General features: G+C 39.2%; 2 protein-coding genes across 2 annotated transcripts in view; one reads left to right on the forward strand and one right to left on the reverse strand.

The window, feature by feature from the left end:
* RB1 (retinoblastoma 1) overlaps positions 1–26,498 on the reverse strand; it is a 64,652-nt gene that overhangs the window by 31,373 nt on the left and 6,781 nt on the right. The window contains exons 5-11 of the mRNA XM_009698507.1: positions 25,559–25,636; positions 20,081–20,168; positions 19,291–19,407; positions 18,525–18,581; positions 18,405–18,436; positions 18,251–18,327; positions 17,837–18,039 (exon numbers count right to left, since the gene is read on the reverse strand). Coding sequence (XP_009696809.1) covers positions 17,837–18,039; positions 18,251–18,327; positions 18,405–18,436; positions 18,525–18,581; positions 19,291–19,407; positions 20,081–20,168; positions 25,559–25,636 — 652 coding nt within the window. The remainder of the gene's footprint in view (positions 1–17,836; positions 18,040–18,250; positions 18,328–18,404; positions 18,437–18,524; positions 18,582–19,290; positions 19,408–20,080; positions 20,169–25,558; positions 25,637–26,498) is intronic.
* On the forward strand, positions 829–1,908 carry LPAR6 (lysophosphatidic acid receptor 6). Its single transcript, XM_009698506.1, has one exon. The coding sequence runs from the start codon at positions 829–831 to the stop codon at positions 1,849–1,851; it is 1,023 nt and encodes a 340-aa protein (XP_009696808.1). The 3' UTR covers positions 1,852–1,908.

Here is a 26,498-nt window from a genome sequence, read left to right on the forward strand (position 1 = left end):
TTAACAGAAGCTGCAGCCGCAGCACTCTGCTGGTGACCATTTGCACGCCTGTGAGGTACTGTCCCAGCAGACACATTATCAGATTAGGGGAAGGCAAACAAACTGAATTGAAACCATTCTTCAGCGAGTCCGACCTCTTCTTCCTGTGATGTCATGCTACAAATTGCCTGAGCCCTCTTCTCTCCTCTCCAGGAGGAGCCGGGCTGGCGAGAGGCTGCCGGGACGCCAGGGCCCTGCTCTGCAGGAACAAACACGCTCTGGAATTTCGTTTCTGCCCTCGCAAGCAGCTCGCTTCCCGCCCCATGGGGCCAGCCAGCCAGCCAGCGCTCGGAGGAGCCGAAAAGCTCGTTTTACAGAAAGAAAGCTGAGGGAGAAATGCAAGCGCCGACGTTTTGCGGCGTCCAGGAAATCGTTTTCTAAAGCGTACGTTCCCAGTACGTTTGGATGGACAAGACTTCGCCGTCATGATCTGCAGACAAGGATAAGGCAGAAAGTTCTCCAACAGCTTCATCGAATTGAGGGGAAAAAATGGAACTAAGCAAGCTTTGGGATGACCTCATTTGCCGCAAATGATACTTTTTTTGACTTGCGAAGACTGGCTATGTGATTACAAACAGCACTTGGAAGAGAAGGGTGACCTCCCGGTGATCACTGCTGGAGATGCACTCCCCTGCTACGGAGCTTCTGTTTCTTCTCTGAAGCTTTACAGTGCAAACTTACCAAAGCACACAGCTTAAATACATCTGCAAGTTCTGGATTTTTAAAAAAGTAACAATAAAAATACCAGAGAAACCTCCAGATCACAGGAATTTTAAACACATAATTATAATGGTAAGCTCTAATTGTTCCACTGAGGACTCCTTTAAATATACTTTATATGGGTGTATCTTTAGTATGGTGTTTGTTCTTGGCCTCATAGCAAACTGTGTTGCTATCTACATTTTTACTTGCACATTAAAAGTGCGAAATGAGACTACAACTTACATGCTTAATTTAGCAATATCGGATCTGCTTTTTGTGTTTACATTACCCTTCAGGATTTATTATTTCGTAGCGAGAAACTGGCCATTTGGAGACACTCTTTGCAAGATTTCTGTCACCCTCTTTTATACAAATATGTATGGGAGCATTTTATTTCTGACTTGCATAAGCGTAGATCGCTTTTTAGCTATAGTACACCCCTTTCGATCTAAGACTCTCCGAACCAAAAGGAACGCAAAAATTGTCTGCAGTGCAGTATGGATAACCGTGTTAGCAGGCGGTACACCAGCAAGCTTTTTCCAGTCTACAAACCACCATAATAACACTGAACAAAGAACGTGTTTTGAAAACTTTTCAGAAGATACATGGAAAACCTACCTATCCCGGATTGTTATCTTCATTGAAATAGTTGGGTTTTTTATTCCACTCATCTTGAACGTGACCTGCTCTACTATAGTCTTACGGACTTTGAATAAACCGCTTACATTAAGTCGGAATAAATTAAGCAAGAAAAAGGTCCTCAAAATGATTTTTGTTCATTTGGTGATCTTCTGCTTCTGCTTTGTGCCTTATAACATTACCTTAATACTTTACTCCCTTATGAGAACACAGACCTGGATTAATTGTTCAGTGGTAACTGCAGTCAGGACTATGTACCCCGTCACTCTGTGCATCGCCGTTTCAAATTGCTGTTTTGACCCTATAGTCTATTACTTTACATCGGATACAATTCAAAATTCGATAAAAAAGAACCCGTCCACTAGACCACGGGACATCAGATTCTCCGAAAGGCCAGTTTCAGAAAACTTCATTCAACACAGCCTTCAGACTATAAAAATGAAAATATTTGACAGTGACTCAACAATATAAACTGTATTAAAATACTACTGGGACTAAACTGGAATTAGAAGCCTGCACATTTCTTCAGCTGTGGAAATAAATCCTGATATGTAAATGTTACACTTCCTTCACATCAGAAAAGTTTGTAAGTCTGTAAAAGTGTTAAGCATAATAGTACACAGAAAAAAGTATTTTAAGAATTTATGTCAAATGTCTTTTCTGACAGGTTGTATGTTAGAAACGAACTTTTGGGTTTGGATTAGGTTAATCGAAGTCCACAGACTGTCTTGTCAGGTCAAACACAAATAAAAAAAGTAGGTGTTTTTTTTTTCTCAAGTTAAAACACTTGCTCATTTTTAATAATGATACTGGTTTCCAAGTTATCGAGGACGGGGGTGAAACTACCTGGTTTAGACTGCAGGATCCAGTTGCAGAGGAAAACAGCACCATACTGATCATATCACTTCAGCTACTGTGCCTGCTCCAGAGTTCCCTCTTCTCTCTCTCACTCCTCCCTCCTGTCTTTCTCTCTGCACCTTCCTTCTTAGGGACCATTACATTCATCAGAGGTTTCGATCAATGGGCTACAAGAATTTCACTTCTCCCAGGTTTATCTGATAAAACACATGCTCTCTCCACAAGCCTGGCCCCCATAAAGCAATTAAATCTTCTGGTAGTTTAGGGCATCTGGAAACAACTCAGACAAACTGGTTTTTCTTCTCACCTCTGTCTCAGATGTCTGTGTAATTATAACAAAATAACCTCTGATGATTGAAGTTAGCGCTTTACGTATAGTACCACTTTATTAAATTCTTTTGTGAGAAGTTCTTCCACTCAACATGACTTTTGAGCAAAATAACATCCTCCGAATAAGGTAATTCAATCTCAAAGTAGCAGTTTCTTAGAAAAAGACGACCTTTGCTAACTAGAAATGAGCATGTGCATCAACCCAAATATTTCTTCTAGGAAACTATTTGGTATCCCACAAAGAAAGTCAAGACACAGTGATTTTTAGAGTGAAACTTCCGCTCAAGCTTTGTGTCCTAGAAATATTTTTAACAAGAGCATTTAAAATTTCAAATGCTATTTTCTTGCAAACTTTATAAAGTATAAAAATACATTACGTGCTGGCAAAATTAATTGAGACACTTTGAAAAGTCAAAGCCGTGTAAAAGGAGAAATCTACATGTTATTACTGTTACAAACAGGAATATATAGACAAAAGTGCTTTAAAACATCCTGTTATGTATGTTTCCCAGCTATTGGAACATTGTGTACATTTTCCTCAAAATTAATTTAATATCGCTGTAAAATTAAATAAATATTTACACAGTAAAAGTAAGTAGTACGTGTTGGTTTTTCCTCCTCAAAAACAGTGGAGTCAAGAATAAAAACCGAGTTAAAATGAATTTGCACTTTAGATTTCTGGCAGTCAGCTGCCACACAGATACAGCACTGAGGGAGTTTTACTTCAGGGCAGTATACGGAAGCACGAATCAACGTTGGAGAAAATACATATTGAGCTGTCAGAGTATATGATATGTTATCTGGCTGAGTTTACTTCCCTTTGTGAATTTTTTGCTTAATTGTTATAAATCAACTGTACATTGCCTACTACTACTGGAAAACTGAGTTACTCAAAGATTGCTTGAAACTAACACCAACTGAATTTTAAATTTCACAGCATTTTAAATCTTTCTCCCCACAACTTAGGAAAGGAAAATTCAAATAGTATGAGGTTAAGCTACAAAGATAGCATAGGTATAAATCTCTGTATAATATCTGAAAATAGGCAGTTATATTAGCTGGGAACCCTAAACTCTTCTGATTCATGTCCAACTTCAGAAAAATGCATGAAAACCCCAGCACGAGTAGAAATTCTGTACGTTTTCCATAATGCCTCTGACAAATCCAAAGTTCAAAAGCCAGATTTGCATCTCTGGCATCTCAATGCATCTCCCTTTAAAGAGCCTGTTTAATATTAAACTCCCTCCAAAGACTTTGAGACTGAAGCCCTTCATGTCACCGCTGGGCTATGTTTCTAGGCTACTGCTCTCCCCAAGCTTGTCAAAGCTGTTACTCCTTTGAGTGGCAACTTGTTCAGCAATGCCTCTGCATTACAGCAGCAAGCACGCCGCAGCCTCACCCTGGTAAAGAGAAGCTACTCTTTTGAGATTACAAAACTGCACGGGGAGGCAGGGGGGAAGAAATCACTGACTTAAAAGCAGAACAAGCAGATAAAGTCGCATGTATGGGTACTCTCCTTTAAACTAGAATTTCCTTGGTGTATTAGCTCAAAGAGCCTGGGGAAGCGTGAGGAGTAGCTCTTTCTGCCTTGCACTCACTCTCCAGGGCCGTGCCTTCTGCTTTTTGCGATTGCATAGTGCAACACAGTACAACAGCTTTCCTACTAGTGTGAACAGCTTGAGATCTCGAAACTGTTTGAGGAAGCTTTATATTTTTTATTATTAAACATACTTCACTCTTTCAGGGGGATGGGGACGACAATACCAACAAAAAAGAACACAGTCAAAAAAGTAACGTCAGTAATTTAAGAGAATCTGACCATTACTTGAGAAATTCCTGATCTGACTGATTCAGAAGAGGGGGAGTGAACCTGTACCTCCCACAACAAGTCGATATAAAGCCAAGCTACCAGCTATTCAGGACTGGATGAGGTTTTTTCCACCTTTTCCAGTTCTGCAACAAGATTATCCTGGAGAGCTGTGGATGGAGCAATGTTTTCACTGGTACATTCCTGAATAGCTGCACTCCTTCCCTCTGCTCCTGCCTCTGATACCAACTCTTCTGTGTCTCGGGTAAGTCTCTTCGGTAATTATGCCAAAATTTAAATCTAGATGAGGAGTTATGCTCCTAAGTCATGCCTAGGCATCTCAAATAAAAAAGGCTCCTATTGTCAAAGCTGAATGTGTTGCATCCAGTACTTCCTGAAAGTACATTATTTTTACTCATATGCCTATGCAGGGGGGCGGTTCGGAGTTCAGTTTTAGGATCAAAACTTACAAATTCGTTCTTTGTAGTCTGGTTTCTTCATCTACAGAGTGCAGATACTGCACACTTACCAAAAAAATAAAAGCAGTGAAAATTTAGTTGATTCCAAGCATTTTTTTGATCTAAACCAAGCTAGGCAGACATTGGTAACTAGATAATTAACCAGCAGTTTCAAAAGACAAGGAAAAGGAAACAAACTTTCTACCAACACCTCTCATTTACCTCAACATACTATTACCTCAAAAGCAAAAGATTTCCCATTCTATATTTTTTACATTCAGCTTGAAATTTTAATTTCTGGCTTTCTCAGGAACAGAATGCAAGTCAAAATTTGTTTCACTCAGTATATGTGTCTGAGATTTCAAGAAATACAATACCAAATCAAATACGTCTTTATATTTATCATCTAAAAGTGCTTAAAAAAAACCCCACAGATGATACTTCAGGCAGGTAAGAAATTCCTTTTCTGGAATCAACCACCAAACTTTTATTTCTTAAGAAAGTAACCTCAGTCACAGAAATGCAAAGATTTCGAAAGAGCTCAGGAGATCAGGTAGAAGAGATGAATGGCTGTACGGGATCAGACCCCAAACATCCAGCTCATCTACAAACCTGCCTCCAACAGTGGCCAAGGCTGGATGCCTGCAGAAGAAGATAAGAGTAGGAGAGGTTTTCTCTTGTCCAAGTGCTGTCTCACTTCACCAGTTGTATCTCAGGACTTTCTGGGTCAGAAATGTTTGTGTGTTCAGCAAGACTAAAAATTTTTCTTCTGTGAGCTTGTCCTGTCTCCCTTTGAATGTGTGTAAACTTTTTAACATCCACATCATTCTGCAGTAAAAAGTTCACATTGTTTGTGTGTGTGGAGGGGGAACAAAACTGAAAAAACCAAACCTCCTCTGGTTTCAAATCCACTAATTTCATGACTTCCTCCTCATTTCTTTTGGAGGAGGCAAGGGGCACTTGATTGCCGTTCAGCCTTTCCATATCACTCCTGATTATACAGTCTTCCATCATCTCTTGCAAATGAGAAAGTGATTTTCACTTGTAATTTCAACCAGCATCATCGCCAAAGATGAGATTTTCAGAATTACATAAAGAACTCAGATAAAACTACAGTGAACCCAGCGAGGTTCACTTTGAGACTAATAATTTTGAAAATCTCACTTGAGCATACTATCCTCTAGCATTATTATTCTTCCAAGTTATTTTCTAGGAGTTTTATCAATGAAGAGCAATTTGTTCATACTTTTCCAGCAGTAAATGTCATATTATAAGGTTCTTGCACCTGGACAGACCTGTAAATCCTGACAAGCTCCCTTTTTTGCTAGATTATTATCATTTATACCTCAGGGTTACTGGCATTTGAGCATCACTGACAAAATGAAGGAGGAACTGCATTTGTTATGCAATTATCAGAGTGCTGAAAAAACCTGTATAAATACAACTGACAATCACTGAATTAGCACATTTTCAGAACATGCTCAATAGAGCTCATTTAAGACGAATGCAATTTCAGAAAGCCACGCTTGCACAGTCTAATTCTTCTGCAAGAAGTTGGATGGAGAAGGTTGTTCTAATCTTCTAATTCTGCTTTGAACTGAAGCCTTTCACATTTATCACCTCCCCCCATCCAGTTCCTGTTATACAACTGCTTATAAAGCAAGCCCAGTTTTTCCTGTAAGAAAACTGAACTTATCAGAAAATTAAAACAAAGAAAAAGAACCCTGCACACATCATCTGGTCTTCTATAAAACCTACCATTTTTTTTTGAAAACTAAACATTCCAGAACTGAGAATTTAGATTTTAAATTATTTTTTCTATTTAACAAGGAGTTTGTCCACTCTAGTTACAACAAAACTAAAAGCTGTCCTGCACTAAGAATGGATAAGTCTTCTACAGTTTAAACATGAGAATCAAACCACAAGCAACGACAAAGGGAGGCCTCTAACAAGAAGTCTGTATCATTTTATGAAGAGATAAAAAAATACTTCTCCACATACATCGCTTTAAGATTTGCCCTAACTCCACCTTTTTTAAACAGTGAGTTCCTGCCTTAAAGAAAAAAATTCTGAAATAACAGTGCTAGTAACAGGAGGCACCTGAAATTAATGCCATTATCTTGGGAATAATATTAAGTGTATCTCACATGAAAACAACTGTGGCTATGTTAAGTCTTCTGCTTTTCAGACAAATTCTGCAAAAAATGCTGCTTTAAGAAAGGAAGTCAATTGTACACGTTAGTTGCAAGTCTTCACCCTTCTGTAAAATTATGCAACATTAGATCTATTAATTTTTGGAAGTTTGTCCTGGTAAGCGCTTTCTAAAAGCAACTACTATTGTAATAAAACCTGAAGACACTCCTGGTCACTAAGGAGTGATACTGGATTACAAAAAATTTACCATTCATCACAGCATCCAGAACTACACTTGACTGAAGCTGGAAGCTTTTATGAAGGAATGAAAAAGGTACCCACAGCACTGCAGGTATTTCTTAATGGATAAATTCGTTAAGTACATACCAAAACATGTCAAAAAACTGAGAATACAGATGGTGAAGCAAGTACCGAAATATCTGTCTTTTCAGCCCTAACAAAAATATCTTTCTGTAATGAAACAAAAACAAACAACTCTTGGTCTACCTGTTATTTAACACTTTTTATGTGTGAAAAAGTTTACCATGTATACTGTATGTTCACATTGTGTTTCATATGCTGTTGTGGGTGGGAAAGTGAAAAAAAAAAAATCAGCAACCCATAATCAGCAGCTATTTCTGCCCAGATAAGATCTGTGAGTTCCTCTGAGCTGCTAGAAGGTGCAACAGGCAGATATAGAGCATGACAAGCACAGGCTCTGTTCTGGGCAAGCTATCTCCTGTACGGGAAGGACAGGGTGATGACAGTTCAGGTACTTACCCAAACCAAGTTCAGACTAGGTACAGTCTAACTGGGTAAGCCTGAATCTCTGCTCAGGGGTTCAGGAGAACACCACGCACACAGGTTCCGGCGTTAGTGGCACAGCACTCAGCTGTACCATGGGCACTTACCAGCCTGCGCCTAACCCGTTCTGACAAGCAAGTCCAACCTACACGAAGAGCTTCAACAAAACCTAGAGGGATTACCTTTCTGGAGAACGGTGAACATTATGCCTACTCAGTTGTAAACAGGGGGAACCTCATCCCTGACAAGGGCTTTTTATTACTGGAAAGTTACTGTAAGACATACATTCAGTGACACAAACATATAACTGAAATACTATACATTTATACAGCATAAAAGCTGGCACAAAAGCACTTATTTGGCCTGCAAGACAAAAAAAAAAAACAACAACCAAACACCACAACACCACTAAAAACCCCACCCCAAAACCCATGTATTTATGCATGCAATAACTTAAAAGAAAATCTGGCAAGTAGAGAGACAAAAACCCACCTCCAATCACATACAATATGGCAGTTTGAGTTTGACAAGATACTGTTATCCCCTTAAGTGCTTGAAAACGGAGCATATAGCTGGGGAAAAAAACCTCCACATTAGAATGTTTGTTTGGCACCTAGTTTGCTTCCTAACAGAAGCTAATTCTAGCTTCCATAGAAAAGTTAACTACGAAATGGCTCAAACAACACAGCAATAAGCACAGTAAGAGCAATAAAAGATCACGACAGTTATTCAGGACTGTGGCTTAGATAAAATAAGCAAAACCAAAAAAACCCAAAACAAAACAAAACTTCCTTCTACCCATTTCACCAGTTTTGTTTCACTACAAAGATTTACAAAACTACTAAATTAGAGAGCATAATCCCATCCAAGGAAGAAGCAGCAGGCACAGGGCCACAGAATTTAACCCAGGCGTTATTTACTTTTGTATTTATGGAGACAGCCACATCGAATTGGCCCCAATTCAGCAAGATTTTACAAAATTAAAGAAGTGTAACTCCCTGAATTCTAATATGTTTTTTCCTCATGGACAACCTTCAAACATTCCTACAAAGTATTTGCAACACAGGTATTTCAATGCTGCAGGATGAAAAGCTAAGTTCAAACTATCCAGAAACAGAATAGGACTAAAATAAAAGTCCTACAGCTGTGGTATGACCATCAAAATATTGGACAATATAAAAAAAAACAAACTTGAAAACCAAGGATTCTCGGGAAAACTATTCCACTAGTTTTTGTTAAAATGTTAATAATCAGGGCAACCTTAAGGAAAAAAAGACCAAAAAAAAGTATATCACGTTAACCAAGTCTTATTTCTGTGGCTACCTCTGTACTTGGGACCAGTGTAGACACAGGCAAGATATCTTTATATGGCACCAACAGAGCTGCAAGCTCCACAGAGCACAGGCTACAAAACCCAGCTCCCTGTTACAGCTGTAAATCTATAGCCAGAGAGATCACAACACATCCTCTGCTTCTGCAGCCACACTGGTAACAGTACATGACCTCTGCGTGAACAGAAAGCACAACAGTGACTAAAGGTGAGATACATAGCACAAGTAGCCACCTAAAGCAAAAGGAGGCATAATTAACTACGTCTTGCTAACATCCCTTTAACGCTAAAAGGAAGGGGGAAACCCACTTATGAAAACTAGTATTAAGCATATGATTCACTTCTCCTAACCTTAACAGACAAACTACACATCTAGTTTAGGTTTGTCACTGAGACAGATGCTCTCTACAGCCAGTGGAGAGAGGTACCTTCAGAAAGTGAATAATCGCATTGTAAAATACCTGTTCAAAATAAATAGAACAAATTATTTTCTGGAAGTGCAGCTCTGTCTCAAGTATAGAGGGAGCCTAAATACCGAAGTTATAGAAGTCTAACAATGTAGGACTCGTATCCCCCTAATAAGAGAAACTCTATGCTTCAAAACAGTAGATGAACTAGAGAAAAACTTAAATCTTCAATCAAGAATGGCAACCAAATTTCACAGACTGAAAACTCCACATAGTTGCTGTGTCTTAGGTAATCCTTTTGGTCATGTTTGTACTTGAATCAAAATAGCATCTTAAGGGTTGGGCTGACTTGGTATACCTGCACAGATAAATCCATTAATACTGTGCTAACATAACCAATATCTTACAACCCCAGTGAGTGTTTTGTACACTTAGTGAGTGCCTACCAAGAAGCGAACACATCGCCAACACAGACACAAGCAGGAAACACAGGACCTCGGCTCTAAGTGTTCTGGTTTCTCTTCCAGTAGCCTAGAGGATTTGCTCAGATAGTAACACCCAAGCATGAATAACAGCTTGAGTCATCTTCACGATAAACAGGAGTGGCAGGGAAGATTTTCAAAGTGATGGTGCAGTCAGTGAAGACTATCATTCGATATTCTTCCTGGTTTTTCAATTTGACTTCAGCTGCTAAGGCAGATAAAAGTTTCAAGCCTCAAAAAGCACAGCACGATTTCTATAAAAGGAAACACTTTAGGAGTACATGGGAGAAATACTCTTACATATTTTATTTATGCATTTATTTAAAAGTGTGTGTGGACATATGCTCAAACTAAAAAAGCATATAAACATTTTTTTTTTTTTTCTGTGATACTATACGGTATATTCCATTTATACCCAAAAAACAACCATCTTACAGGCTTCTAAGAATGCACCTTGTATGATAAAGGCAAAATCACAGAAGGCTTTCCAGCCACAGCTGTGACAACTGAAGTGTCAGAGCTACTTCATGACCTAAAAAAAAAAGAAAAACAAAAAAAGAAAAAAAGCACATGCTGCAGAACCAGCCTGATCCTTTAGCACTATCACGCCAAGCCGCACTGGTGGCAGTGACCTCTCTTTCATCACACAAGCTTCTGGAACACACTCATGATGCAAGCAGAAATATATTTAGTATGTACAGACAGAAAACCTCAGAACAATTCTCAGTTCCTTCTTTAAGGTTAAAGCTGCACCCTCCTGATGTAACTTTTTCAAAAGGAGCATGGTGAGAATGTGAAACGGCATAGTTTTGTGACCCTTAGCACACTTTTTCCCCTGTAAGAAAAACCCTAGAAAATTCCACATTAGAAATCACTGTCCATAGCAACCTCCACGCTGAGACAGGATACTAAGTGCCTAAAATCCAGAAGATCACAGGAGATGGGTGATGTCTGCAAGAACAATCCGATGCCTGCAGTTCCTGAGGTGCCTGTCTTTACACCAGTGAAGTTCCCTAGGTAATTCATACCCTGCCAGTGAGCCTGCTTGCAAATGTTGTCATTCTGGACAAGCAGAGCATTTTTTTGTGCCTAAGACTGTCCCTCATTCACAAATTAGGTAGTCCTATGTCTACGGAAAGGCAAAATTTAATAGGCATGAAAGGGAGTATGTCTGACATACACTAGCTCTTCGAAGAGAAACCGTCTGCTGTGCAGAAACACGCACGACTCCTGGAGCCTAGAGGAGAGACAGCAGGGGAACGCATGACTCATTTGCCAGCGCGGAAGTCACGCATGTGGTTGAACCCACGACTAACGTCTGTAGTCAGTAACACAACGAGCCACAGCCTGTCCTAAGACCTTGAGGGCAAGTGGCAAAGCACAGCTTGCACCCGCACAGCTAAGCATTCTCCACTTCTAAGCCATACCAGCAGTTGAAAATAGTCCCTGAGCTGCACCATGCCCCAAATCTCGCCTAGGCATTGTCCAGAGCAGTGCTGCCAAATGCCAAAACATGCCAGGGAACAGGTTACCGACAAGACACCACCAATGACTGTGAGGTAATTCTCAAGCCCGAACTGTTGTCCCTTTGAGGCCAGTAGTACAGACGCAGCCCCAATACATGCTCCTTGCTGCCTGGCCTTACTTGGCTGCCTATCGACTCGGTTTTAGAGTCATTCTTCTGACACAACAGTAAACAATTTATGCAGTAACCTATTGTATTAAATGTTGATGGCATGATCATTCCTATTTCCTCCAGTTTTAAAAGGAATGACTCGAAATCAAAGAGAAGACTTCAAACTGCATGCAGACGCCTACCTCCAGAAGAGGTGTAGGACTTCAGACATAAATCTAATAGAAAACACTAGTGAGAAGGACACATACCACAAGAAACTATACTAACTTGCATTCCTAGATGCTCAATTCCTCCTTCCAAGGAGCAGAGAAACCTAATCTGAAATTGTACACTGCATCCAAGGAAACAGGCACTAAGCACTGGAGTATGATGAACTCCACAACAACTGTGTCCTCGTACAATCAAGGACTAGGAGGCTGCATAGTTAAGTTTTTACTATACCAAAGCACTAAGGAGTACTTGCTTACCTGTAACTTCTTACAGCTTTACCCTGACCTGGATTTGTCTAACACTTTTTAAGCAAATCTTAAACATACCTATTTAATATTTTTCTCCTTACTTCACAATCAAAGTAGGTCTGCTGTTATTCCAGCTCAGTGAGTTTGTCATATTAATGCAATAAAATATATTCTTTGGGAATACATGTTTTTCCTCATGAAGGCATTTCTGCCACAACGAGCTGCATAATTTAAATCCAACAGAAGTCTTTGGTGTGGGATGAGGTATCTGAGTATAAACATTAACTACATAGTCAGTTGACAAATACTTATTGCAAACATTGAGTTATGTTAAATCAACGATATGTGATAAAACAGTACTGCAGATTTCATTGCAAATGTTTAACTGACAATAGAAACCACAGAGAAGATAGACCTGATAAAGGAGAAGCATTATGGAGCACAGTTTAGGCAATGCTACATGGAAGAAGTTATAAATAAAGCAAAGCATGCTTGCCTACTTCCAATCGTATTTTAACCATTAAGAGAAGTAACCTTGTAGGGCCATCTTTATCTTGCATGTGTTGTTAAAACTCCAAACTACATTACAACTCTAAATTGCAACACGTATCAATACTGGTCTTCCTCCTTCCTTTGAAAAATACAAACACCAATTATGATAGCAAGCATTAAAGAGCAATACAGCCAAAGAAAGCTACAGTGTCAACAGTTGTAGCACAATGCACTGATTTGGCTCAACATCTGTTTGTCCCTCACACGTAAACAAATATCAAAACACCAGCTGAAGCTAGCAGATCAACTCAGACTGTGAATGAATGAATGCCCTTCAGCCTGCCCCAGTGCACCTTCCCATTCTGTTCTGGGCTGTTGTGGGGCTGTAGAAGGCAATGCGGCTCCCTCTCGCCCCTGTTAACAGAAAAAGCTACCACGTAACCTTTTAAAACCGCAGTCCTATGAGGAAAACCCCTTGGACTCCTAGTGCTCATGTGGAGAAGTTAACAAGTTAGCTCTACAGAGGGTAAAATGTTCTGTCCTTAACCAGGAAAGCATGGCCATACCTCTTTCCTTAACCTGCCTTACTGGGCTGGCGTGAATTACCTTATCTTTGGACAAGGTTGCAGTTGGTCTGCAACTCCAGTGCAGAAGAAGAAGACCCCTTCCCTATCCCAGTACTGGGCAGCTGAAGCTTGACAGAGCAGAAGGGCTTCACGCTTCTCAGCTCCAGCCCACCAAAGGCTGGCTTGCAGAAAAAGTATTTTGTAGCATGGCTCAAACTATTTTAAGAATGCCAAATGTGATGATTTAGAACATGTGTACGCTCCACACTCTTCACCTACTGCACATGTGAAAAGGCTTTTGCGGGAAGCGCATTCTCTAAGCAGCAGTACGAAAGAAATCTAATACCTTGCTTGTTCCTCCCCGTTCACAGACTAGAAGCAGAATGCAGACTGAGAGGCAGGGAAATACAACTGGATTGCTTTGCAGATACAGATAACAAAGATGGATACTCCATAGGTGTTTACTTTCTTGAATGACACAGCAAAAAAAAACCCCAAACCCAAGTCACACTCTTCCCAGAAACAAATGCATTTCCAATATTATAGATATTTCACTCAAAGTAGTGTTTGAAAATTGATAGACTTGGTATTTGATCTGCTTGCACTGAAAACCTGCTCTTCCTTGCTTCTTCCTAACGCACTGCAGCAAGCAGCGACACTTTAGTTAAATATGTGACATAGCAGTTGACAGGGCTTTCTCTAAGGGAAATTCAGAGATTCTGGAATCTGTTCACACAACCTTCACATGAGATATTTGAAACAATTGCTATTTTGGCTGGCCACAAGAGAGATCAGTGTGACAGAATTATGGAAAAGGCTGAGCATGAACTCCCAGGCTGGCAGGTAACAAGCTATCCCTTTCATAGGAAACAGATTTTAACTATGCTAGGTTTAAATCATATTTATATAAATATGATAAAAATGAAGCAAAGGTTACAGGCACCTTTATTTTTGAGTCTAAAGTAATTTCAGTTCCCTGTATTTAAAGTTACGAAATTAAATTAGTGCCCAAAATACTGTAGTGCGACGAAGCACAAATGTTCTACAGTAAAGAAAGAATATTGTATGGCATATTTCTATTTTGCCAATAAAAATTATGCAGCACTATTAACGTATTCTAAATTGATCTCCACATAGTCTGTATCTGGAAGCACCATAACCTCACTGGTAAATAGTATCTGAGTAGATAAATGGGGCTTCTCCCTTCAGGGTTCAATAAAGATTTAAGGAAACGGAAGTTCTTTCCACATGATTTAGTCTGTATGGACACCTGCCCCTTTCCAAATTAAGAATTATTGAGAAGAATCTTCATCTTTTTTTCCACCCTTTCTTTTGTCTGGCTATGCTTTTTTTGTTAAAAGAAAGGATGCCCTAGAAAAGTTTCATGTCCTTCCTAAAGTACAGATGACTAAATCAGCTAGCTATGCAAAAGCAATAAACATACTCACAATGACTAGCAAAGGAGTGATATATTATCTTCAGATATCAGTAAGAAACAGAATCCTTCACATTCATTCGATACAGCTTCCAAAGTCAGATAAAGGTCAGATGCACTTAAGAGTTTTTTCTTCAGAGAAATTATGCAAGGCAAACTTCCTCACAAAAGCTCTGTGACAAGTAAAACTACAATAAATTCAAGCTATTCTGTATTCAATTGCTCAGCCCCTTTAAATCTTATATTAAAGTCCTGCTTCCTAAAGCAGTCAGGAGAATGAGGAGAGACGGGATAAAGACAGACCTGACTTTCCAAAGAGCAGACAAGCTTTGTAATGAAATGTACGATCTGTGGGGCAAGGTAAAAACTGAACAAAAATACATGGCAAATAATTGGGGGAATCAGAGTTGCATTATGCAAATATTTGTAAATAAATATTTTTCAAATGTTTCTATTCTTATTTACCAAGCTGGAATTTTTTTTGCATAAGCTTCACTCATTCCATGCTTTTCTTCATTCTTCTTTATTTTAACACTTTTTGAAAAAATCCATTCTCTAACCATATTAGGAAACTTGAACCTTCTCGAGATGCTACCTTTTTTGGATTACTGGGTAATTTGTTTAAAATTAACCCAAAGCAATCACTTATGGTGAGATATACTTTATGACTAAGCAGAAGTCACCTGGCTTTTCTCTCCTCCTCTATCGAGTCTTCGGAGGTAAGAGACATTTACTGGTATCAACTACACTTTTCTAATTGCCTGTCCCTTCTGGAGGGAATTACTAACTAAGCAGACACTTTGTAAACCTTGTACACCATTACATGGAGACAATATCCAGGTAATGAACTGCAGAAGAATACGGTGAACCACTCCTTCGTTCACTGGGTGAACCCTTCTGGGACACCTGACCATTTAGATGTGAGGACATCACTTAGATGTGAGGCATGAGTGGATTTTCTGCACTAGAGGACTGATGGCTTTGCATTTCTATGTGCAGCCTTACTATGTACAGGCCTCAGGTCCTTCACCGCAGTGACCGAGAGACTCAGGCAAGACATTTTAGTTTAGATAACGTTTCACTACTTCTCATCTCCCGAGCCACTGCCATGCAGTCTGCTGCTGACAACGCGCAGCCTTTCCCTTACGGGCAGCTGGAGGAGGCAATGGAGGCCAGCGTAGAATTGCAGGGTGCCTGTACCCAGGCCCCAACCACCCGTAGCTGGCTGCCACAGCTTCCCTCAGCTTTTGAGGGAGCCTTGCTGTGCCTCTGGTGACAAACCTCTGGCAAGAGGAGACTGCACACTGTCCTGCGTTTTGGGGAGACTGGGGTGAGACATGACACACATGTCAGGGAAGTAGAAGGCCCCCTGGATACGTGTACTGCACATTTCTTTTTATCCCCTCCACGTTATCTTACTGGCACTAGATGATCGTTATAAGTCCCTTCCAACTGAATCATTCTATTCTATTAACACTCAAATCAGCAAACATACACCTTTGGAAATTCAGGAAGATAAGATTCAATACATTCAAACAGAGCACTTGGAAAACCTGAAATAATCCTGTGCTTGTTGATGTTATAATTTGTTTCACAAAAGCCTGCAACGACACCCGTAATTTTTGAAAACACAATGCTTTGCATTTTCCAGTTTGAAAGCCCAAGTTCAAATTGGATTATCTGCATGCAGCGCTTGAATTACTGGGTAGAAACTGGTAGATATGGCTTATTGCTGATCAGTAAGCTGACCCCCAACTGGTTTGCAGAAGGTAGAGAGTCAAACTTGGGTATCTGTACCTCTCGCTTTTGTCCTCTGAATGTTACAACTCTCAAATAAGCACTTTTTAGATGCCTGCAAGCTTCTCAAAAATACTGCCTGCCTCTTGAAATACTGCCTCATTTTCCCTGTTTCTGTAGGCTCTGGTAAAAGGCTCTCAGCCTCACGTGCTTTCAGGCAGTCTTATTCAAAGAATGGCAAAACCATGAAGAAATTCATACAGCAATGGAGAGGCCATCTGCATTTCCCAAAACACCAAACATTCAAAAGCATTACAGAGGGAAAAACGTACACTCTGGTACAGCAGCTATAGCACTGCACCAGAAATCTTGGGGCAGAGAGTACCGTGGTGATGAGCATGGAGCTGGATACACAAGTCTCGGCTTCCCCAAAGGAAAAGTCACCTTCGTAACAGGGCATATTCAGGGAGCCACCTGACATGTGCCCATTAACTCTGATGGCAAAGGAAGCTGAGTGGCAAGGGCTGGTTGGCACAAGGTGGTCCACCAGATTCAGTTTGAAGCATGGCAATTGCTTCCATACACCCCTGCGGCCAGCATGCTTCTCCTGAGGTAGAAACCTGAACATGGATGGGGTTCTCGCTGCTCAGGCACAAGAGTGTTCCCTGAATGCAGGAGTATAACCCCACAGCCTGGTAAAGTATCACCCGTACTAGAGAATTGTTGACTTTTCAGTCTGAAGTCATAGACAAACCAAATGCAGATTACCCTGAAAAGAAAACTTGCTTCATGATTAAACTATCCCATTAGCTATGGCATACTGTGTTTTTTAAACTTCCCAGAACTGTAAGTTACGGGATGGGCTCTTAAACTGTTCCTTTATGTCTCTGGTCAAAATTAGCAGTTTTTATAGTCTCCTGTTTATTGCATTAATAGCATATTTTTGGTTTATAAGTAACATACAATATAAAGAAACAATGTTTGATATACTGAGATCCAGCCTAAAAAAAAAAAAAGAAAACAACACAACCTCCCAGCATTTTATTTTAATGGTATCCAAAAATACTAAAGTGACTGAAGTGCAACGGACAATGCAAATCAATATTTTACGTATCATTAACAAACATAACAGATGCACAGTACTAAGGCCCTATTGCCAAGTGGGAATAGCAACTGGATAAAAATTAACTTACAAATAAAAGCATAGAATTTATTGCCTTGTCTTTGGCACCAAAATACCGTTCAAGGGTATTACCCTTAAGATTCATGCCAAACTAGTAAGATGATGTTGGCTTACAACCACGTAAATCAGCAGGGCTATGTCAACTTCTTTCTCTGATATACTCCTTTTTTTTCAGAACCTGAAGACATGCCAAAACTAATCTTGTTTGGCTCTTGTAATTTATTTTGCTAGAAATAAATCTCAGCAAGACCACAACTTATTTTGTAGAGTTGGGTGTGATTTCCTTTTTCTAGATACGGACGTTATACAAGGACAAATACTACTTTGAGGCATTACTTACAGATTGCCAAGCAAGAGACTCCATAATTCGATGTTCACAGCGTTCTAGGTGCTTTATCATTTCCCTTGTTAGGCTTGGCTCCGCTTTAATAAAACTTTCAATCACCTTGTAGAAGTCAAAGGCTTTTAAATCAAATACATTGAGAATCCATGGGAAAGACAAGTCTGTTTCAGCACTGGTACCATCACTTTGTGAAGCATTTCCTGCAGGGAAACCAGACTAAAATTATCAAGAGTACTACATTCTTTCACTTCTGATGTTTTTTCCTTTTTGTATTTATTGAATTATTGCTAGTTCAGAAATTTCAGAGAGCACTTCTTTTTTTTTGCTATTTACTCTATTTTATGTATTAGAACAAATGGCAATAATTACCAGTAAATAACAATGCTATTTAGGACTTTAGATTCAACTTACTGCCATATGTAGCCATGACAACTTCAACAGCACATGCCAGAAGAGACGTGTGGAACACGTTATCATTCAGAAGTTTGCTAAGGAGAAAGAAAGTTATTAATACTTGTCCTAACAATAAAATAGCAGACTTTGATAACAAGTTGCGGGCACATACCTGAAATTCTGCACAGAGAGGCGCTCTTCCTCCTGAAATGTATAAATCAAACCAAACTTGTGAATATTCTTAGTATTTGTAAATGCAATGCCAGTACTAAGCCACCAGTACTAAACTTACCGACTTTAGCATAGACTCCATTACTCTGTAATACAGACGTACTCCAAGCTTGTATCTCTGTTAAAAAAGAAGAAATTCGAGAATATTACAAGAAGTTTTAACAAACTACACCAGACAGACTCTCATGTTTTAACAGTGCAGAAGATTTCTGTTTTTTGGAAAAGCCACTATGAAGAAGTCATTGTCCCCAGTTCCATTTGCCAATAGCACTGGAGAGGACTCTGTCCTTAGTAGCCTCAAAGGCTACTAAGGTTTGTGACTACTAACCACATGAAGACTTGATTAAGTCTGTACATTGATTCACAGCTAATAGGATAAAAAGCAGGTCTGACAGACAGGAGACCGTTTAGTACAAACTCGGTTGGATTTGTTTTCCAAAATCCATGTTGAAAGCACAGCTGGCCTACTGATTTTATAAGGAAGCGAGTCACCTTTTGCAGTTTGAGGCTAAGTTACCTTAATGAATGCAAATATACATTTCACTAAATGTATTTTGCCCAGTAATTTTCCGATTCTTCATTAAAGTATTTCCAATGTATTTCCACCCAGTTCCTACCACTTCTTATATATTAAGAATAATTTGGTGAATACTATCTTTACAGCACTTTAGAAAAAAATACCTGTCCATTGCTCAAGTTGAAAATATTATTGTTACCTTTTACCATTATTGATCTGCACTGAAGGAGGAGAGTCAGTAAGTCAGGTCTCACATTAGCTAGTACCAACAAAGTTCAAATGAGTAATAACCAACCAAAATGCTAGTTACCTGTGAGCCAATTTCAGCACATCCCTGCCCAACTGCTTCAGCAAATTTCTTTTTGAAGATGTGGTCAAGACTTTCCACTCTTTTCAGGATACTATCCTTAGGGTTCACTGTGCAATTCTGATAAAGTACAAGAAGGGGGGGCAAGGAAGGAGGCCAGGGGAAGGAAAGGCAAAGAAAGGACATTTTACTTCAAAAACATTTTAATGATTTAATCACATTAGTCCTGCTTCACTTTGTAACATCTCTCAATCAGCTCATGAGCATAAATAAAAGTGGAGTATTTAAAAAAAGATAGAATCATTGTATACATTCAACAATTTCCAGTAACTACAACTTTATATTTCACAGGCAACTAGCTGCAACTAACACAACTAACATGCCATCGATGTTAATGTCTTTAAAGTTAAAAATATGCTTAAATTGTGGAATGAGGACATGAGATCCTCTGAGTATACTCTCCTTCTCTTCATCTCACTTTTCTAGCTCTTTTTTCCATGTGATACATACATAAATAAATCTTAAAATTTAAGTAATATATAACTAACAGTAGCTTAATATTTAAGTGCAGTAACAAAAAGATTTAAGAACTTAGAAGGTTCCAGTATACATCAGTTAGAAGTGCTTTCTAAAATGAGTAATTACATTTAAACAATCCCAATGAAAATGTACTTCTTCAAAAAATGGTTAATATAGGAGTTTCCCAGAACACATGCATCAGATCTACAAGTATATATTTTACTTGAGTGATAATCCCAAGAATCTTTCACAAATCTTCCTTCAAGTCACTTACATTGAAATAGATCATGAGAGTATCTGATAGTTTATCAGTTGCTGAGTTCAAAATCATAATCAATTGCTGAATGTTATTCATTGCAGCTCTAGAAAAATACAATAAAATGCATAATAAACATTAAGGTTGGCTCGACAGTTTCCAGAAACTGAACAGCAATTCTATAAACAAAAAAAAAAAATTTATTATTTTAGTTCTTTCCCCAGTAATCCAACAACCTGCTAGGAAAAACTGTTGCACTGTCTTAACCATTGTGAATTCTAATAATCTAATTTATCTAATCATCTAATTACTGAATGATTATAATCCATAAGTAAATAACCAAAAGAACATAAATTAAGTAATAAACATTAATAAGCACTTTTAAAAGCAGTAAAATGGTGGAACTGCAATCCTTGAGTGTGAAAATACTCAGTTAACTCAAGTAACTCCCTAACAAAAAACCTCTTCGGCTTCTGTGCAAAAATAATACGAAAGACTGGTGAATGAAGACAGCTTTTATGTTTCAAGTCACCTGTTCACAAGTGTAATAAAGTAAGATGTATTAAAATATTGCAGTCACAAGAAAATACCAACCTGTCAGCCTCACCTCTGTGCCGAGGAAGATCACGGAATAGAGCCTCCTAGAAGCTATGCTAAGGCACATGAAGGACAGGGAGGTGATTCGAGACAGCCAGCATGGCTTCACCAAGGGCAAGTCCTGCCTGACCAACCTAGTGGCCTTCTATGATGCAGTGACCACATTGGTAGACAAGGGAAGAGCTACGGATATCATCTTATCTGGGTTTCTGTAAGGCTTTTGACATGGTCCCCCACAACATCCTTCTCTCTAAATTGGAGAGATATGGATTTGATGGGTGGACTGTTGGGAGGATGAGGAATTGCTTGGATAGTTGCATCCAGAGGGTAGGGGTCAATGGCTCAATGTCCAGATGGACACTGGTAACAAGTGGTGTCCTTCAGGGGTCCATATTGGGACCAGTACTGTTTAGTATCTTCATCAATGACATAGACAGTGGGATCAAGGGCACCCTCAGCAGGTTTGCACATGACACCAAGCTGAGTGGTGTGGTTGACATATGTGAGGGACGGGATGCCATCCAGAGGGACCTGGACAAGCTTGAGAAGTGGGCCCATGTGAACCTCATGAGATTCAACAAGGCCAATTGCAAGGTCCTGCACCTGGGTCAGGGCAACCCCAGGTATCAGTACAGGCTGGGGGATTAAGGGATTGAGAGCAGCCCCACTGAGAAAGCTTAAGGGATAATGGTGGATGAAAAATTGGACATGATTTGGCACTGTGCGCTCACAGCCCAGAAAGCCAACCAAAATTCTTCACTGTGAGGGTGGTGAGGCGGTGGCACAGGTTGCCCAGAGAAGCTGTGGATGCCTCATTCCTGGAAGTGTTCAAGACCGGGTTGGATGGGGCTGTGAGCAATCTGGTCTGGTGGAAGGTGTCCCTACCCAGGGGTTGGAACTGGGTGGTCGTTAAGGTGCCTTCCAACCGCACCATTCTATAGTTCTATGAAAGGCTGAGAGAGTTGGGGTTGTTCAGCCTGGAGAAGAGAAGGCTCCGAACGAGACCTTGTTGCGACCTTCCGATATATAAAGGGGGCTTATAAGAAAGATGGGGACAGGCTTTTTAGCAAGGCCTGCAGTGACAGGACACGGGGCAGTGGTTTTAAATTGACAGAGCATGGGTTTAGATTGGACATAAGGAAGAAATTTTTTGCAATGGGGATGGTGAACCACTGGCACAGGTTGCTCAGAGAGGTGGTAGATGCCCCATCCCTGGCAACATCCAAGGTCAGGCTGGATGGGGCTCTGAGCAACCTGATCTGGTTGAAGATGTCCCTGTTTACTGCAGGGAGGTTGGACTAGATGACCTTTAAAGGTCTCTTCCAACCCAAACTATTCTATGATTCTGTGAAAATACAGCCTTTTTAAAATAGATGCTTTGAAAAACCCACATCTTTCAGAGGCAGAGCCGTCAACATTCCTATTGACAATAGCATGAGAATACAGTCTTCTCCCTCCCTGGATCTGAACACAAAAGTCACATTAAAACTTAAATTCTTACTTTAACTCCAATTCCTTCTGTTTCCAATAGAAAGGCTACAATTTCTGTCATCCTTATTCTACCTACTGTATCTGTAGCTAGGTTAGAAGAATCTTAAATATAAAATCTTCCTAACTTTTAAAGTATTATAGGTAGGGAACAGGATGTGGACATTAAAGAAATTTTCCAGTGTTCCCAAGAAATACAAACAATATCTTCTTAAAGAGTAGAAAAAAAATTCTTTATTGTCTACATGAAAAGTAGATTAAAAAAATGAATAACATTTTATTACCTTGGATATACTGAAGTACTGAACTATGCCTCCATCTATGATCTTATTGGCATTGTTTTACAGGTACAGAGTAAAAAAAAAAAAAACAAACCCCACAAAACCAAAGAAAACCCAAAAAACAAAATACCAAGTAACAAAAAACACTGACATCAAAACCATTTGTATCTCTGCTTAATGCCTAGAATTTTCTTGCTAAAAAGAGATTCAAATCCACAAGTAATACCCATTGACTCATATCCAATATCTTAACATAGAAAACTACTAAAGCTAACCCAAATAACAGCTGTATTTCAGAAAAGCTGTAATAATTTAAAGAATACTCTGAAGACAAGTGCATAGGGTCCTGTCATTTATTCCACAAAGTTAAATGCCCTGTTAGGGTGACTGTGTATCCCTCTGAAGAAATCATTTTTCAGTTTCTCTTCTAGCACAGAAATCTTGATGAGAAACATTTTTCACGACTTTCAGAAAGATCATTATTTTAAGATAACAGAACATGGCCTCTTCTCAAATAACATGTATTATCCAGGAGGTGACTGAAATATCTATAGGTGGAAAAATAAGAACAATAATGATTTTGTCATACAGGACAAGAAGATACGTGCATGAGCTAGCATCTACACAGCCCACATTTCCAGCTTTTGGGGATATCATGTATTGTTCTGCCTTTTTTATTGGCACATACATACAGAACTAACGATGTATCCAGTAAGTCCATAAGTACTAATGTGGCCTGGCTTTTTTTTTAAACGTATTCCAAGTTGTGTATTAAGCAATAGTATTAAGTTTCTATTCTTTTGGAAAGGTTAGTGTATTAATTTCTCTCCTAATATCTAAGAAACAGTTTGATTCTTCCAGTGGTGCTGTTACTTACCGAAATTTTCATTGTGGTTTTTGTTTTTTGGGTGCATTTTTTTGTTTGTTTTTAAATTTCTGTGCTATTTAACCTCAATTGGGCTCATATCACTCAGAAAATAAATGAAGAAGAAAAATATGTCCAATCATTACAGCTGCAGTAGTACAAATATGCATTTTTCTTTAATGCACTTTTTAGAAGGTTTTGGTAAAATCACTTCTGCCAAAACTCTACTAGTGATAAGGAAACGCATATGGACGGTGGAAAAAACTAAAAGGAAAGCACACAACCCATTCTCATTATGCTCTGAACCAGTACTTACACCCATTTTATCTACCACTTTCTATATAAATGACCAGATACAAGTCCACTGATAAAAATTACTAGTTTCTCACCAATTTCAGAGGACTTCAGAGCAGATCCTAAGTGTCTAAGTCCAGAAAGAAGACATTATAAGAAGATTTAAATAAGTATGGTGCTTTCAACATAACCTGTAAGAGGTTCTACTGAATTCAGGGAGAGCTAGGGACACACTTTCCACTCTATGCTGATGCTCAAAGGTTCACTGCCATCTAGTGACAGTTCTGTGACTTTATGAAAAGCAGCTACTACCGCCCAAATCACTGCTGGTGAATAAGCCTTCACTTGGAACTGTCTTAAATTGCATCAGTTTGGGAAAACTCAGAGAAAAGCCCAAGTGTGGATGGAGAGAAACTAAATATCTCCCTAGACCTCCTCTCAAGATCACAGTTGGTTTAGCACGTTTCAAATTTTTAGCAATGCAGAAACTTGGTACTCCTGGACTTCCTTAATACGACTTCCATGTCAAGAACTTTAATGAAGCATCTTTCATGGTGTTAGAGGGCTTTAATTCTAGTATAATTGAAAAGTGTCAATAGCTATATTTGTAAAAAATGGGATTTGTTGTCAATGACCTCCTTGTTAAATACACTGCATGTTATAGATGGTCTGTTCCCTGATATTGCACATTCAGTCTGGGAATTAAGAGGCAAACTGATCCCTTTATGGCTAAAAAAGCATCACTGGCTGTTAAAGATTTCAAGCACAAGACTAAAAGAGACCACTAAGGCAATAAAATAAAGTCTTTCGCAGTCACAAGCTATTAAAAGTTTTTTCATATATGGATCAATATTTATCTCAGCTGCATGTCTCCTTTTATTATTTTTATGAAGAAGCTTTTCAGAACCTTGCTGCTCTGCTGGCTAGAAAACAATTTCTGCAGGTGGCATTTAGTATTTATAATGGATGCACAAGCCCAGAGTCTAATTCATTCTTCCACAAGCATATAAACTCTGTAGAAGTATTTTTAATAAAAACAAAAATAATTTTTCTCCTTTGAGAAAACTGAAGTAATAATGAAGGCTAGAATATTTTAACTTCTCTCATCTCTACAGCATGCTAGAATGAAAGGCATTTATACAGCAAGCATGGAACAAGAACTTCACTGTCCAGTTTTATTAAACCCGAGACCTTAAGAATGACTGCCTGTGCGGACACTTCTCTGTCCACGTAGCAAATGGTATTGCAGAGACACAGCTGGTTGGTTCTTGAGTGTCCAGGAATTTGTAAGCACCATCAGGCAAAAACATACTGATTGTGTCAAAAAACTATGTGGCATAAGGGAAAAATAGTACATGCAAATCTCCTTTCCTTTGGTTAACTGAATTCAAGCTTGCAGTTTTTCTGCATTTGATTGTAGATCAAACAATCTCCAATTAATACCATATTTCTACCATATCGGTCCATTTTCCTGATAGACCAAAATATGTTGGCACTCTGAAATGTTCATCTTCCCAATACAGAAAAAACAACACTAAGAAGAAAAAGATCACGGGAGAAGAAATGTGTGTTTATACACAATCTGGTATCGGGAAAGGAAGCCAGAAGCTACAGAGCTAGAGTAAAGATGGGAAAGGAAGATGGAAGTGTAGCAGACAAAAGTACTACCATGGAAGTTTAAAGTTGCATTCTCACAAGAACAAATACAGTCATCTATTTTACAGACATCATGAACTTCTTAGACAACTCAGTAAAAGGCTTTCGCTGTTTTCCAACAACTTCACCAGGAACTGAGGGCACTCAGCACTGTTCAGTTCATGCTCACTGCTCATGAGTGATCGGACTACAGTCTGCTTTATGACAGAAAAAAACAGCCACAGTTGATTTAGAATTAAAACAATTACTCTAAAGATTAATATTTCTAGTTAGGATATTAAACAAAAGAACAGAGCTTAAAAGAAAAATTCATACCGAACAGGAGTCTGTGGAAGTATAACATTAATTTCTTCATCTGGATTGTTTTTTAGTGGTGTTCTTTCCAACTGCGAGCTACAGAAATGGAAAACAAATTCATGAAGAACTAATGTAATTCAAAAAGGAACGTTTTCTATAAAGACTTATTAACCTGTGGAATTAATAGAGAAAACTGTGGAACAGATTTTTAGAAGATCTAGATGTGCAACCACTCCAGTTATTAAAACAATGTAATCTAAATTCCCAAGTAGAGCTGCTTTGAGCAGGATGCTGGACTAGATGACTGCCAAAGTTCCCTTCCAACATTTTTTTTTCTAGAATTCTATTTATAAACAGCTTCATTTATATGTACAGCTGGTATTAGCTCCATTTTAATCCATTTTTAAATGAATGTATTTTTCTAGCATAGGTAAAGTCACAGATTCACATTGTGAGCTCACATCAAGTTATTGTAATGTTGAATTGTCAGGAATCACTGAAATTTAAGCATATGACTGAAAAAAAAAATCAAATAGAATCATAGAATGGTTTGGGTTGGAAGGGACCTTAAAGACAATCTAGTTCCAACCCCTTCCACTAGACCAGGCTGCTCAAAGCCCCATCCAGCCTGGCCTTGAACACTTCCAGGGATGGGCCATCCACAACTCCTCAGGGCAACCTGTGCCAGTGCCTCATCACCCTCATGGTCGAGAATTTCTTCCTTATATCTAATCTAAATCTTCCCTCTTCCAATTTAAAGCCATTGCCCCTTGTCCTGTCACTCCATACCATTGTAAAAAGTCCCTCCCCAGCTTTCCTGCAGGCCCCTTCAGGTACTGGAAGGCTGCTCTAAGGTCTCCCCAAAGTCTTCTCTTCTCCAGGCTGAACAACCCCAACTCTCTCAGCCTGTCTTCACAGGAGAGGTGCTCCAGCCCTCAGATCATCTTCGTGGCCTCCT

The sequence above is a fragment of the Cariama cristata genome, unplaced genomic scaffold (genome assembly GCF_000690535.1).
Source record: "Cariama cristata isolate BGI_N322 unplaced genomic scaffold, ASM69053v1 scaffold2114, whole genome shotgun sequence".
Lineage (NCBI taxonomy): Eukaryota > Metazoa > Chordata > Aves > Cariamiformes > Cariamidae > Cariama > Cariama cristata.